Source organism: Tympanuchus pallidicinctus, unplaced genomic scaffold (genome assembly GCF_026119805.1).
Source record: "Tympanuchus pallidicinctus isolate F22 unplaced genomic scaffold, pur_lepc_1.0 scaffold1, whole genome shotgun sequence".
NCBI classification, from domain to species: Eukaryota; Metazoa; Chordata; class Aves; order Galliformes; family Phasianidae; genus Tympanuchus; species Tympanuchus pallidicinctus.
This window is the reverse complement of record NW_026294618.1, coordinates 72001976-72017010: the sequence shown is the minus strand read 5'-3', so window position 1 is coordinate 72017010 and position 15035 is coordinate 72001976. Positions and strand designations below refer to the sequence as shown.

Sequence of the window (15035 nt, the reverse complement as noted above, 5' to 3'; positions counted from 1 at the left end):
TAGGAATGAGGGATTCACTGAGGAAATGTTTGTCAAATCTCCTCTGTTCCACCCCCTCAATCTCAGTTACTTAGCAGTAACAAGCAATTACATGGTTGTAATGTTTCCTATTGTTGGCAATGAACTGCAGTAAAACACACATTCTTTTGTCTTCAGGTATACAGAAGACTGTCTTGTGCTTATCTGTTGTGGATTGTATGACCTCTTGCGTGGAGTTCTCCTAATATTACCAGATGTCATGCTAGAAGATGTGATGGACAAGCTTATTCAACCTGATTATCTTATAGTTCTTGTGAACCACCCATCTCCTCTCATACAACAAGGCGTTATTAAAGTAGGCCAATAGAAAATGTGAAATTGTCTACTAGCTTAGTTAGCATCGGAAACATGAAAAAGCCTTCATTTTTGTAGGCTTGCTTCTCAGTTTTAAGATCTGTTTCTACTGTCACAGACTATAAAAACAAAAACAGATCAAAAGACAAAAAAAAAAAAAATAGAACAAAGCAAGCAAGCAAACAAACAAACAAAAAAAAACAACCACCAAACCCAAAACACCAAGGTTAAGGAATCTTTAAGAGATTAATATGATCTTTGTGCTGAGCCCAATCGTTCACACACCCAGGTGAAGGGATTAACAAATAGAACAGTTCTAAATCTAAATCAACTCATGCATTCAGTCTCCATGTGTAAGGAAGAAATCCTTTTAGAACAGTTCTAAATCTAAATCAACTCATGCATTCAGTCTCCATGTGTAAGGAAGAAATCCTTTTATGTTGAGGCTGCCCACAGAAGATTTGGATGCCTTACTGTTGGAAATATTCAGTCAGAGTAGAATTCAGTCAGGCTTTGAACAACCTGAACTAGTGGAATGTCTCTCTGCCTGCCTGTGGTGGGTGGCTTGGAACTAGGTGATCTTTAGAGGTCCCTTCCAACCCAAACCACTCTGTGATTCTGTGCTTGTCATGAATGTGACTTGATTTCCCTTGAACCTGACTAAAAAAAAAATAGAAGTAGTCTTCATATTAAAAAGATAAATTCAACTGTTGTGTGAAATAAAGGCAGTTTAGACTGTAGTTGAAATCATGATTTTTTTTTTTTTAAAACTTTGAAATCAATTGTTCAAATTACAGGTAAAAACTAAGCTTTCATGAGGGTTTGTAAATACTGAAGTCTTATGTCACAATTATGTATCTATTTCTAGTTGTTGGATGCATATTTCAACAGAGCAAGGAGAGAGCAGAAAGAAAAATTCCTAAAGACTCGTGGCTTCTCCTTGCTTGCCAACCAGCTCTACCTTCACCAGGGGACTCAGGAAGTTGTAGAGTGCTTTTTGGAAATGCTCTTTGGCCGTTCTGTTGGCCTGGATGAAGAGTAAGTAAAACTTTGTTTTTGTATCCTGTAACTTAATATTTGATCTAAAAACTGCACTTTCTTGCTGAAAGCAAGAATGTGATAGGTTTCTGATTCTTGTTTTTCTTCCTTCCTTCCTTTAAAAAATCATTTAAAAACTTCAAATGTTGTGTTGTTGCTTTAGCATATTTTTAAGTGTTTTGAAGTACTTAGGACTTTAGTACTTTGCCCAGAGAGGCTGTGGATGCCCCGTCCCTGGAGGTGTTCAAGGCCAGACTGGATGGGACCTTGGGCAGCCTGGTCTAGTACTAAATGGCGAAGGTTGGTGGCCCTGCATGTGGCAGGGGGATTGGAGATTCGTGATCCTTGAGGTCCCTTCCAACCCTGGCCATTCTGTGACTTTTGTATGATTCTTAAGCTGCTGATTAGCAACTTCATCTGATGATGCTATCAGCTGGGATGTTCCAAACTCTCAGGATTTATGAGGATCTCAGAGGCCTTCACACTTCCAATTTACTGTGGTCAGGTTAACTTTTTTCATCTCTGTGATCCTACTAGATTGTTGCTACTGGATTTTGTTAAGTAGTTGAGGAAAAAGCTTGCTGCTTCTTTTCTCCTGATTTGTCCTGATTGTAAATCCCCATTTCCTTTAGGGTATATCCCACAGATGTGCCATTTACTTGAACCAAAGAAACTCCCCATACTGGCAGGACAGAGAGATGCTTTAAGCCGACAACTAACTTTCTAAGCAAGGGGTGTATTTTAGAATTAGTTTGACAATGTTGATGATTGTGCAGGGAGAATATGCATCTAAGCATAGTCAACAGCACATAAATTTTGGAAAAAAGCTCATTTCCAGTTGCTTTCCTTGCAGTATTTGTAACCAGTAACTTCTACATGTTGCCTTGATCTTCACTCAGTACAAATATTCCTGTTTAATTGCAAGACTTGAAACTTGCTGCTTAATTAGCCCAAAGCAGAGAACTGTTATTTTCTCAGGACTCATTATGGGACTGGACAGTTAATTCTTATAACTCACATTCTTTTAGGATTGTACATTAATATGTGTGATGGGATGATAACCTTAGAATAATCCAGTTTGTTAATGCAAGGCCTGAAGCTCTTTGAAGCTCTCTGAAGCTTTTAAGTTCTGCAGTTGAAGTAAGTTAGAAAGTGATCTAAGCCTCTCCAATAATGGATATAAGATATCAGACCTGCTGCTAGGTTGGTGTGACTTAAGTGAAGTCAGGCTTTAGTTGGTTTCTTGGTATTGTCTGTGCCAGTTGTAATATCTATTACTGGAAAGAAGTCAGTTGTGTTTACTGATTTAAAAAAAAATAAATACAAACACCAGTTTTCATGAAATCTATACTGCAGACCATTGATAGATAGCTGAAGTACCAGGTTTGTTTTTAGGAACTTCATTTCCTTACAGCTTCTCCAAATGATTTATTTTACTCTTATTTCAGTGGCACTGTGGTACTGTAACGTAAGAATTTGCCATCTACACCTTTGCCAAAATGCTATTATAGACTGATATTGTAGCATTTAAAAATACTGTGTATCCCATGTTGCTATTTTAAAGACATTAGACTGACTTCTTTATTTTGATAGATTTGATCTGGAAGATGTCAAGAACGTTGGACTTTTTCAAAAATGGTGTGTCATTCCTGTTCTGGGTCTTATAGAGAACTCTTTATATGATAATGTTCTGCTGCATAACTGCTTCTGTCTCCTACTACAAATTATCAACTCCTGCTCAAAAGTTGCAGACCTGCTGCTTGATAATGGTTTGCTGTATGTGCTGTGTAATACTCTGGCTGCTCTTAATGGACTGGAAACCAAGTGAGTATTTTATTCATTGCTGTAAGATAGCACAGACACAATGTGAAGAGTAGCAGAAATTGAAGCATATTATGTTCTTCGTTCTTTATAAAATGTTCGGAGACCATGTATAAAATGCTGTATTTATGGCTTGCAGCTTCTAACTGTACTTCCAAGTCAAAGATAATGTTTAGATATTTGGTTTAAACAACAGAATACAGTGTTTATAAAATATCCTTTGAATCCTCAAATGTTCGAGTGCAGGGACCTTTTGAAATGCAGGATTCAGTGTGTGTTCTGGATGCTTCTCTTAGTAAAACTTGAAAAGTAAGATAAAGGTGCAGGAGTTAGTAGCATTCTGCCATATCTGTGCCAAATGTTGAAAGTGCACAAAGAATCCCTCCTGTGCTGCCTGTGGTTTAGCATTTGAGATGTTGAGTAATTTAAATTACTTCATTTGTGAACATTCTGTACTTCTTTAGGGAAGGTTATTCAATGAAGGAAGAAGTGTGGTGTCTTGCATATTTATTTCTTGATATACTGAAGAGCAAGTTGATTTTCTTTTTAATCTGATAGTTTAAATTCAGGGTGCTTATAGAATGTGATATTATCCTGAATTCCTCAAGATACTATTTGAGAAATTTAGATTTCAGAACTGTTCTTAAACTTATAAATCTGATAATAAAAATGATTGTTTTTTTCTGATGGAACTTTGTTACAGTCTTGATTTTACTGTCATAAAGATTTTTCAGGCATCCAGTCTGTAAACGTTAAGCTCTTTGATTACAACTTCCTCGCTTTCAGCAGCAATGTTTTTATATGAGATAGAACATAATATTAGGTATGTCTGGCAGAAGTAGTGGGGAAAATAGTAATAGGTCTCATTACAGCTTATTTTCTCCTGCATTGTAATGTTTTTGGTAACTACGACTTTCTTTGCAGCATTCCCCTAAATGACTACAAGCTACTCGCATGTGATATACAGCAGCTCCTGGTAGCAGTTACAATTCATGCCTGCAGCTCTTCAGGTTCACAGTATTTTCGTGTTATTGAAGACCTCATTGTGCTGCTGGGTCATCTTCAAAACAGTAAAAATACAAGGATGCAAAGTAAGATATCTGCTTATTGTTGGGGGTCTCAGGGCTGGAAAAGTAAATCCACTCCCAGCCAGTTGGTTTAATGTTCCATTTGAGCGAGAAGGGGGAATTTTCTGCTTATGAGGTCATCTTTCTTCTCAAAGTAGTACTCTTCCTTGGAAGCCTTCCTTGTCTTGTGGTTGTGTACTGCTAATCTGAAGAAACAATAGGTTTAAGTTCATACTTATGAATGTTTGAATAGAAACGTTCTGTGAAGTTGTTTTTAGCTTATTTTGTAATTCACCAACTTCTCTGTGAGTACTCACTTATATACCATGTGCCTCTGTGTAATAGTGAGCTGGCTTTCTATATGGCTTCCTCAAAATCAAGCATTTTAGTTCTCACACTTAATATTCTTTTTTGTACAACTATCTGGTGAAAATTCTTGAATACTTGTGAAGGTAAGAATCTGTCACACATCCTATCCGTGTTTCTTCCTGTAGATATGGCGGTTGCTCTTCAGTTAAGAGTTCTTCAAGCAGCTATTGAGTTAATAAGAACTACAGCAAACAGAGATGCTCAGGAGCAGGCTGGTGTGACCCCATCACTGTCTGCAGCACATCGTGCAATGTTTCAAAAGCGTAAAGGCATTGCTGGTGAGCAGCAGAAGTCTATACTTGTACTCTTGCCATTGTTTATTAATAGTGAAATGTCTATTTTGAACTCTAATTTTGATAATAGAACAAGTGAATCTTATTCTAAAATATATATTGATTTATTGGCTTTATTTATCAATATATGTTTTGGGACAGAAAAGCCTGTACCTATTTTGAGCTTGTTTTTGTATTACAAGGGGAGAATGGGATACTGAATTGACACTTCAGTCAATTTTTTCCTCACTTGAGTCTCTAAATTCAGATGCTGCCTTCCTTTGAAGTGAATCCCAATTCATGAGCTGTTTAGTGAAAACATTTTTCAAATAATTTGTACATTTTTCAAATAATTTGTAGTAGTTTTATACCTAACTTCACAATGAAATACCAAAATAAGGTTAGTTCTTCTAACTTCAGTGTATCTACGATGTGGGTATTGCATTAATTACACAGCTTTAAATAGGTGATTATCCTGAAGTAATACCTTGCATGGCAAATTTAATTGGGAACATGAGAGTGCTTGATTCCACCATGGCACTTTCTGCAAAACATTTGTGCAGTTCAAGGGTGATACTGTCTGTGTATATAATGGCTTGTGAATTCTAAAGCTTTTGGAATCTTCTGACTGGAAACTGTGTGTAAATGAAGCTTTCTTTAAGACGTGGTAGGGTGTATAATTTAAAACCTGATATATATTTCAGTTGTTTAAAGAAAATGTATATTTTTCCTTATTTACTATGGAACCTCTTTCTTGATATGATTATCTTTCAAGGCCTTTCAGCTTAGTAAGCATAGTGAAAATATTTTTGCTAGTGAATCTAGGAAGGCACTAAAGATAATATAATGATATAGGTAGAGTTAAAACTAGGACTATAACGTTTTCCTGAAAGAGTCAAGTGCAGTCAAGGCTTGGCAGTTCAAGATGTTTTTCCTCCAATGGATATTTTGATGACACACAACTATTTTTAATTGTATTACCATTGGTGGCAATGGATATGATACAAAATGTCTATGTGCTATAATTCTAAGTGACTCTTCATTTGCATTGATATGTCTATCTTGTGATAGTAAAAATAAACACATGAAGAACTCTGGCATCCTTTTAGATACAGAATAGGAATAAATGTGCCCTAAAATCTGCTCTGCACAAAAATACCTGGGTTGCTCAGTGAATCTCATCCTGACACTAACTTATTTTATGGTGCCATTTCTTCATGTATTGATTTTTGAATATGAGATATCTTAAAAGAAGCAAGCACCCAAATGACACTTACTCCATTTAACATTAATGTATTTCAAGTGTTTGATTTCATCCTAAGATTTTTGGATCATTTGATGAGGACAGTAACTGAGTGATTAACTTGGTGTGCTTTTAGTAGGATGCTTCTAAATGTTTCTTTACTTGAAGGTTCCAGAAAATTTTCACCTGCTCTATCTGATGCTCTGCTGATGAAAATGCGTTCAGTTGCAAGTGAGGAGTTTCACATGATGATGCAACGGAGAATGAGTCAAGAAAATCCTATCCAAGCCACCGAGACTGAGTTTGTACAAAGGTTACAGAGGCTAACTGTCCTTGCTGTAAACAGACTCATTTATTTAGGTAGGATTTTCAGTTCATTTATTTTGACAGTGCCGGATTAGCGTTCTGTGACAAATGGATACTTGATTTCAGAGAGTTTGAAAGGAAAGCAGTGCTATTGATACTGGCTTACTGGAATTAATTATAATCAGTCAGTCTCTCAGAAGTTTGTCTTGCTGTATTATATTACTGACAGTCGAATCTGGATGAATAAATTGAATAAGCTATTCAATGATTCAATGATGTAGTTCTACATTGGTCTGTCCAAGCTGCTTGATTTATGACCTGAAGTCAAAAAGCAAAAATGCAAAAGGGAACTTTTGCATTCTCTTAAAATGCATCAGTTTGTGTGCTCTATGGAATGCCTACACTTGTTAGCAAGACTTGACTTTAGGAGCTAGTTCCAATTCCACAGAAACAAGAGAGCATTCAAAGAATTGAGCTGCTCCATGATTAGCCGTAAATGCTGAATGAACTGGTTTGTGAGACTTGACGTAAGGAGTACATATTGACACTTAAGATAATGTTGTGTCATAAGTGTGGTGATAAAGGCCATGTTTGATTTGATGCCAGCTAAAGGAATGTAGGATTAGCTTGGCTGAGATGGTACTGATCAATTTGTCTTTAAATTTTAAGCATCTGCTGAAGAGTGCTATGACGTACTGGGTATAACAGAAACGGCAAGTCGAAGCAGGCTTGCAGCATCCCAGCTGGAAGTTCCTGAAGAAGAGATCCAGCAAGAGCTGCCCAGCAGAACAAATCCTTTTCTGAAAGAAATGTTCAAAATGTTAGTGGAAGGAGTGAGACTGTCCCCTGTAAGTAACTATGTGATTTCCACGTAAAAACATTTCATAAGGTTCACTTTTTAGGAATTTCTTATACCTAAAGCTTTCTATCCGTAGATGTTTTTCTTGCTGCCTCTCTCAGTTCAGCTGTGGTATTATTAAAACCTGTTCAGCTTCCCAGTTATTCTTTAGTTGTGAAATACCAAATGTATCTGTTCAGATTCAGCCACAACATTTAGCAAAACTCGGTTTCTGTAATGCACACACAAAGGATGAATAGATTTGTTTTTCCCCTATTGGTCTGTTGTTGGACCCTATAAAAGGAGGCTTGCTGTACATCCACGGATGATGCGTAAAAAGAAAACAAAACAAAACAAAAAGATTATCTGAGCAATTTGTCTATAATATATTTAACAGTTGATGATGTTTGAGTGTATCAGGAAGTGGAACTTTTCTTCAGTTGTTGCTGAATTTTGTTTTCTAGCATAGAGTTCTTAACCTGTCAACCTGTGCAAGGTAACTATATTTCACTTGGGTAATTTGAAATGTTATGCTGGGAAAAATTAACTTACTGCTTTTTGTGTCTGTATTTCTCTTCAGCCATCTCTATAAAAAGTAGCACAATCTGATTTTCTTTCTAGCTCTGGAAAATCTAATTTGTTAGGTCAGCTATCTTCCCGTCATGCCTTACCTGTAGTACTTCTCAAGGCCTGCACGTCTGCTTGAGCCCTAGCACTTCAATCAAATGCCTGGTTTCTAATCTTTTGAGAAAATCCATTGTGGATGAGCTGCATATCAAAACAAACCCTTCAGTATTTAAACCTCCGGTTCTAATATCTACTTCTTGAATTGTTGCACATTCCCTCAGTTCCTAAAGTCAGTTTAGCAAAGAGCTGCATTCGTGTCATTAGCCTATCAAGGGAAAATGCTCATCTTGTTAGAAAAAGGAAACCTTTGTTTCATTTTTAGTAAAACACCTTCAGACATACAATAAAACAGTATATAAAACACATTATTTTTGTAGAGAAATCCTTATTGCTTTTATACTTGGGTTATTTTAACTCTAAGTTTCTTTTTGCGATGTAAGTAACTCTTATAAAAGGAAGCCTTATCACTCTCTGAAGTCTAAAAAGAAATGTCCCTTTGCCTTAGGGCACCAGCAGAACAAGCACACCCAAGCAGCAGTGGAAGAGAATCCTCTTGTCGTGTAAAGACACTTTCCGTACGCAACTTGGAAGACTTCTTGTGCACATCTTGTCTCCAGCAAGGCCACTGCAAGAGAGAAAGCAGGCTTTGGAGATGGTCCGTGAAGTGAACCATCAAGACATTCTGTGTGACTGTCTTAGCCCAACTTTGCAAGTAAGCTGTATGGTATTAGAGAAGTCTGTAGAGCTTGGATTCAAATTTCTGGCTTAAATTGTACAGTTAACGAGGGCAGGGTTTGTGCCTGGAATTCTTCAGTGCTGTTTTAGCCTGCGTGTGTATCTGCAGTTACTGTTATCCTGAGGATAGACAGCTTTGTAATGGACAAAGATGGGATTCATTCTGGTGATTGTGACTATGTAGCACATCTTTGTCATATAGAGCCAAAGGGTAGTACTAGTTCTAACAGGAGGAACTGGAAGATGTTTGAAGGAGACTAATGAAGGCATTGTGCTTGCCCTGGACTCTAACTGCAGACTTTCTGAAACTTGTTAGAACTGAGTGCTACAATATCTTGATAAGTTGGCCATCAATTAAAGCAGTACTCTATTTTTCCTCGTTTGGTCTTAATTCTCTAAGTGAAATTGTGTGTTCTATGTTTCTAAAAACTCAAATACCTGAATGACTTCATTTCTGGATTTGAAAAGGAAGAGAAAAAAACACATTTTTGATTTTTTACTCTGTCTGCTTGTGTACTGCAAGCTTGTGAGAAAGTATTCCTTAGTTGTGACCTGTTATGGCATAGAAACATTGCTGTTTGGGGTCTTCTGCAAGAATGAAGTAATATCAGTACATGATACACTAAGGAGAGAAAGCACTCACTGAATGGACCTATGACACTTAAATATTTCTGATCACACGTACGGTAGTAAAAGAGCTGATATGCTAGAGGGACTTCTCTGGAAATGTCATGTGGAGAGCATTTACTGCCTGTGTCTGCTTAACTTATTTGTCTGTTATAGTTTGTTAATCAAGCAAGGTAAAATTAGGAACTTCTGAGACATGCTTGTTGAAGTATAGCCAATTTAACTAGAGGATCAGAGTATTCGCACAAGAAAACTGTCTTTTCCGTAAGCCATTTAAAAAAGCCACAAGTTGCTGGGAGAAGGTCAAAAATGAAGAGGATTACATTCAGCATGTTCTTTCTAGTGCTTTAAGTTTGCCTTTGGACATCAAAGCAGCCATTTTCTTTAATCATGGAAAAAGTAGAAGTCCTGGCTGACTGGGAAAGGGAAAATAAGATTAGAGGAAGCAAAAAGTTCAGCGCTGTATGTGTTTTAGAATCGAGAATGACCATGTCTCTTTTCTTCCTGCCTTCCTCCTTCTTGTCTTTTAGCATGGACCTAAATTAGTACTATATCTATATGAGTTAACGTGCAACCACATGGATGATCTGACCAAAGAAGAACAAATGGCAGCGGGAGACTTTATGAATACGTTAAAATGTTGTGGCTATAAATGTATTCCTCTGAGCCCACGACCAAAACCAGATGTAATAAAAGCTTTAAAAGAGGTTTGTGAACAAACAACCTTCTGAAGTAAAGCAGATTTACTTAAGACAACTGTTTATTATATGGGAATTGAGCTCTAATGAAGAGAGTTTGATTTGCTTTGAGCATGGCTTATGTTTTGGTTTTTTTTTTTATTAATTGGGATTCTCTTTTGAGTTCTGAATAATTTTTATGCGTGCTCAACACTTCGCAGCAATCTCATGTGTTACTGCTCCCTGGTTAAGTATATTACTTAAAGCAAAAATATGAGCTTGCAGTAAGCTTCTAGTATCAAATGGTCTGGAAAAAATGAATTTTTCTGGCTCTTTGCAAAAAAATAAGATTACTTCTAAAAGTATTACAGTGACGTTAATTGAAGTGAAGATGTTGTTTTAAATGCTGGCAAGGTGTCAGCGTTTTCTGACAGTCTTCTTTTTAAGCTGGAATATCCTTTAGCTTCTGCTTAATTGTTTCTGAGATGGGAGAAATAACATAAAATTTCTGCTCAGGATCAGAAGAAGTATGAGGTGGAAGAAGGTGTGAACAAAGCTGCCTGGGAGAAAACAATGGCAAATAATCGACAAAAGTAAGTGCTTTCTTAAAAGAATGTGAAAACTCCCTTGGAATGCTGCATGCTTTGCACGTTCCATCGCAGTTACCTGTGTCATTATTATAAACGTGTGGGACTTTTGAACTTAACAACACTGACTGCATTTTGTAGGAGTTTTTGCTTCCGTTTTCAATGTGATTTGACATGTTAAAGCATGATTCTTTTTTTCCTCAGTCTCTTTCAACGCCTGGATACAAAATCTAAAGATATTTCCAAGATAGCTGGAGACATCACACAGGCTGTATCTCTCTCACAAGGAATGGAAAGAAAGAAAGTTATCCAGCACATCAGGGGGATGTATAAGGCAGAGCTGAGTGCCAGCAGACATTGGCAGGAGCTTGTTCAGCAGCTCACGCATGATCGGTAGGTGGAGAAGGGGGAGACTCTTTGCCTGATGTGCACTTCATTCTACTTAGATGACTGAAATGTAGATTACATACAATTAGAATGACTACTATGTTAATCATTTGATGGTTAAAGACCTGTGAAATACTTCTGATTTATTCTCTTAATTTTTTAGAGCGGGTAAGCCAAGTAGTATTTCTGTTACTTGAGATAGTTTTATTTTTTTGTCAGATAACATTTTGCTGTGCTTAGTCAAATGAAGAACTTTGTGGAGATTTAACATCTTGCATTATGGTGATGGAATAACAAAGTACTTTTTGTTAATATTATTCATACTAACATCCGGATACTGTGCTTGCTAATGTGCTAATCTGATGTTGAGCTTTGACATGAAACTAAACAATGATACTTTTGCCATTGTTGAACTAATATGTTTGCAATAGCTGAGTTTTCAAAACACTCAGACACGTTGCTGACTTTATCAAAATTAGTAACTTAAAGAGCAGTCTTACAGTACTTGTTCATAAACAGCGTCAGTGGGGGTAGCTCATGAGAATAAACAACATAATTGCTTCTTTAATTATTTTGCAGAAAAAGCTGCCCAGTGCTGTGTAACTACTGCATCTCTACCTTTGAAACAGAACCTGAGTGAAATAACACTACAACCTACTTTGATTTTTTTCAGAGCACTCTGGTATGACCCAGTCTATTACCCAACTTCTTGGCAACTGGATCCAACAGAGGGCCCAAACAGAGAGAGGAGGCGCTTGCAGAGGTGCTACCTAACTATTCCAAATAAATACCTTCTTCCAGACAGGCAGAAGCAGGAAGGTAATTATAATATATTGCAACAGTGGATCTCAATAACAGTGAATGCTTGTGCTTTATTGCTCTTTGTTTGTTTTTTTTTTTTAATAGGCATAATAAAACCTCCCTTATCTTACCTATTTGAAGATAAAACGCATTCTTCTCACTCTTCAACAGTAAAGGATAAAGCTGCAAGTGAACATATAAGGTAACATTTTAAGATCTGCCTTCCTTTTCCACCTTCTCTCATGCCAACAAAGCTCGTCCTCACTGTTAGTGTGAACATTAAGAAACTGAGTGAAGTAAGAGACAAAGTCAGAACATAGTGAGTTTTCTTGCTATACTTGCCAAGTAGAAGAGATACCAACATGTCTGTTTTCTGATTCTTAAAATAGTTTGTCTCCATGAGTTCAAAAGTCTGTAAAAGGAAATACCACATGGTGTGGTGTGGGTATGGGTCTTCTGTGGGACAGCCCGATGGGATTTTTTTTGTTACTTCTCTATCCAGTGCAGGTAGTACAACTAGATCTGTAGGTCTTTCCATCAGTAAACTGGTCTTTCATCTTCCCTGCTTTAGGATTGCATTATAAAGCACTATTTAGCTAGTAAGCATTAAATTGGTTGGACTGGATGATCTTTTAGGTCTTTTCCAACCTTGCTGATTCTATGATTCTAAGTTAATTTACCACATGTTACAGGCACTAATTCTGTCTAAAATACTGAAAAGAACATACGATGCAATAAATTAAATACATTTGTATGTAAGTCCAGAACATCAGTGTTCTAATTTCTTTATCTCCTTGGAATTAGAACTTTACAGTCGTGGTGTTGAGAGCTCTGTTTTCAGCTGTACCTTTTTAACTGTTTTTTACAGTTTTAACTGTACCTTAGAACAGTTTGTTACTTCTGGCATGTACTTACAACTAACTTTTGAATGATTTCAGAGTTAATCGAAGATGTATCAGTGTAGCACCTTCTAGAGAGACTGCTGGTGAGCTGCTGCTAGGTAAATTCCATTTTCAGTTCTCATAAATATTCTGTTTTGTCTAAGATTTTGAAGTATATGTAAAGTTAGCTGTTTATTCTGAAGGAAATCCTTGTTATGAATATGTTAGGAAGAGCAGTATATAATTGAATGGTTTCTTGACTTCTCATGGATAAATGCATCCTATAGATCGATGTTATATTCAAGCATTTGCTTGAATATTATTTGGATTGTAGTTATTTTTAAAGTTGCAGAATGCTTTCCAAAGGTTATGGAATATTGAATTCTGTTTATCAACTACTGCTTCTCCAGATACTATTCTTAGTTCTCTTAACACCTAAACACTGAATGTTTATGTTAAAATGAAGTTGTGGTGTACAAAGAGTAGTATCATTTTGGCAACTGGTTCTCCCTGCAGGAAAATGTGGCATGTATTTTGTTGAGGACAATGCATCAGACACAATTGAAAATTCTGTAAGTATTAGATCACGTTGTCCAGTCTCTATTTTTCCAAGCTGCATTGTAAAAAAATTGCTTTTGTCTGCTGTCACTGACATTACCTGGAGTGCTAGAGTTAGATCTGCAGGCAAGGTGAATGATAGTATTTTGTTTGGGTTCCTATTGCAGCCTGCTGTGGGATCAGAAATCCATCTTCCTTAAGGCTGGGAAGGGAATGAGAAGAGGGTGGTGTTGGGAGTCTTTGGTTCCTTCTGTCTGTTACTCCGAGTTAATTAGCGGAGCTGCATAGAGTTTGTGCTGGCCTGCACCTGAAAAATAACTTGCTGGAAGCTGGAGCACTAGGAAGTACAGAAATTCATAAATGTATAAATTGTGCTGTGCTTTACAGCATCTCTGCTACTTGAATTTTTCATTATGTAGGGTGTTCTAAATCACCTTCCTTATCCTCTTCAAGAAAAGGCTTTTATACAGGAAATTGGAACTGACTTAATCCTTCTGATGAAAATAATCAAGCTGTGAGTTGTGCTGCCAAAAGTCCTGATATACTGTCATGAAGCTCCACTGTGCACATGTCACACAGCCCTGTTTAAGACGTTATTGGCTATTTTGCTGCTTTGTCCTTTGCAAAATCGGCAGAATTAGGATATATGGCCAAGCTTTGCTTTTTCTTGTTATCTGGTATTTCAGTTTCAGTGCCAGTGAAAGCTTTCTTTTGCTGGAGTGTTGGATGTGGTACCGAAGGGGCTGAGGAGTATGCATGATGTTCTGCCTTCTGCCCTGGGGAGAGAGGAATGTGGGAAATTTCTATGAATAAAGTCACAGTGTCTTAAAGCATCACAGCACAATCGTCTGTTTCACTTAAGATGTGCTGTATGGTTATAAACTGTTTCAACTAAAATACTTTCCTGTTTGGAAAACCTGACATATAGATTAACTTTTTCAATCGCATGTTCCTTAGAGTTTCCATGGAGAAACTGAACCAGCATCATTTTCTTGGACCTATGAGGAGATCAAGGAAGTCCATAAGCGTTGGTGGCAGCTAAGAGACAATGCTGTGGAAATATTTCTGACAAACGGCAGAACTTTACTCTTGGCTTTTGATAATACAAAGGTGATGTGGCACTAATGCGTAATATATCAAAGTACTTTGCCGTATCTTTGTAACGTGCAGGAGTGTGTTTAGTTTTTAAAATGAGCTGTTGCATGGACTAGTAATAAATTCTGCTTCGTATCTGAAAAAGCCTTTGCTCAGCTGGGCTTCTAGACAGTCTGACAAAATCATGGTGTAAAATGCATCTCTGATGTACGAAGATATGAAAGAATCTTAGTTGTACTGGTTGTCCATCCATTACAACGTAGCTCTGGAAATTTGTCAGTGAGACTGAGTTACTGAGTCTTTTTATTTTGAAGATTTTTTTAAACTGTATGAATAAATCTCTGGTATTTTCTTGTAGGTCCGTAATGATGTGTACCACAACATCTTAACTAACAATTTGCCTAACCTTTTGGAGTATGGAAATATCACTGCTTTGACCCACCTGTGGTGCACGGGACAGATTACTAACTTTGAATACCTGACTCATTTAAACAAACATGCGGGCCGTTCCTTCAATGATCTCATGCAGTATCCAGTATTTCCCTTTATTCTTTCTGACTACATAAATGAGACACTGGACCTAAATGACCCTTCGGTATATAGGTAATATGAGATGTTTGGAACTGGTTATTTCCAAATACTTCAACTAACTGGTACAGCTATTTAATTTCACTTTACTAAACTGCGCACGTACATGAGCACAGCTGTTCAGAAATAAGGCCCGTAATAACTTGAGTTTTTTACATTAGGTAGCTGTTTCACCTAAGATATTT

The 15035-nt window shown here is 37.0% G+C and overlaps 1 protein-coding gene across 2 annotated transcripts in view; it reads left to right on the top strand.

Moving 5' to 3' along the window:
• Positions 1-15035, top strand: part of LYST (lysosomal trafficking regulator) — a 78755-nt gene that overhangs the window by 49149 nt on the left and 14571 nt on the right. For both annotated transcript variants that reach the window (XM_052671744.1, XM_052671735.1), the window contains exons 24-40: positions 157-334; positions 1202-1371; positions 2965-3195; positions 4117-4283; positions 4754-4906; positions 6312-6503; positions 7119-7297; positions 8420-8626; positions 9807-9983; positions 10470-10546; positions 10745-10933; positions 11601-11746; positions 11834-11930; positions 12667-12728; positions 13126-13181; positions 14125-14277; positions 14621-14865. In XM_052671744.1, the coding sequence (XP_052527704.1) occupies positions 157-334; positions 1202-1371; positions 2965-3195; positions 4117-4283; positions 4754-4906; positions 6312-6503; positions 7119-7297; positions 8420-8626; positions 9807-9983; positions 10470-10546; positions 10745-10933; positions 11601-11746; positions 11834-11930; positions 12667-12728; positions 13126-13181; positions 14125-14277; positions 14621-14865 (2679 nt within the window). The remainder of the gene's footprint in view (positions 1-156; positions 335-1201; positions 1372-2964; positions 3196-4116; positions 4284-4753; positions 4907-6311; positions 6504-7118; positions 7298-8419; positions 8627-9806; positions 9984-10469; positions 10547-10744; positions 10934-11600; positions 11747-11833; positions 11931-12666; positions 12729-13125; positions 13182-14124; positions 14278-14620; positions 14866-15035) is intronic.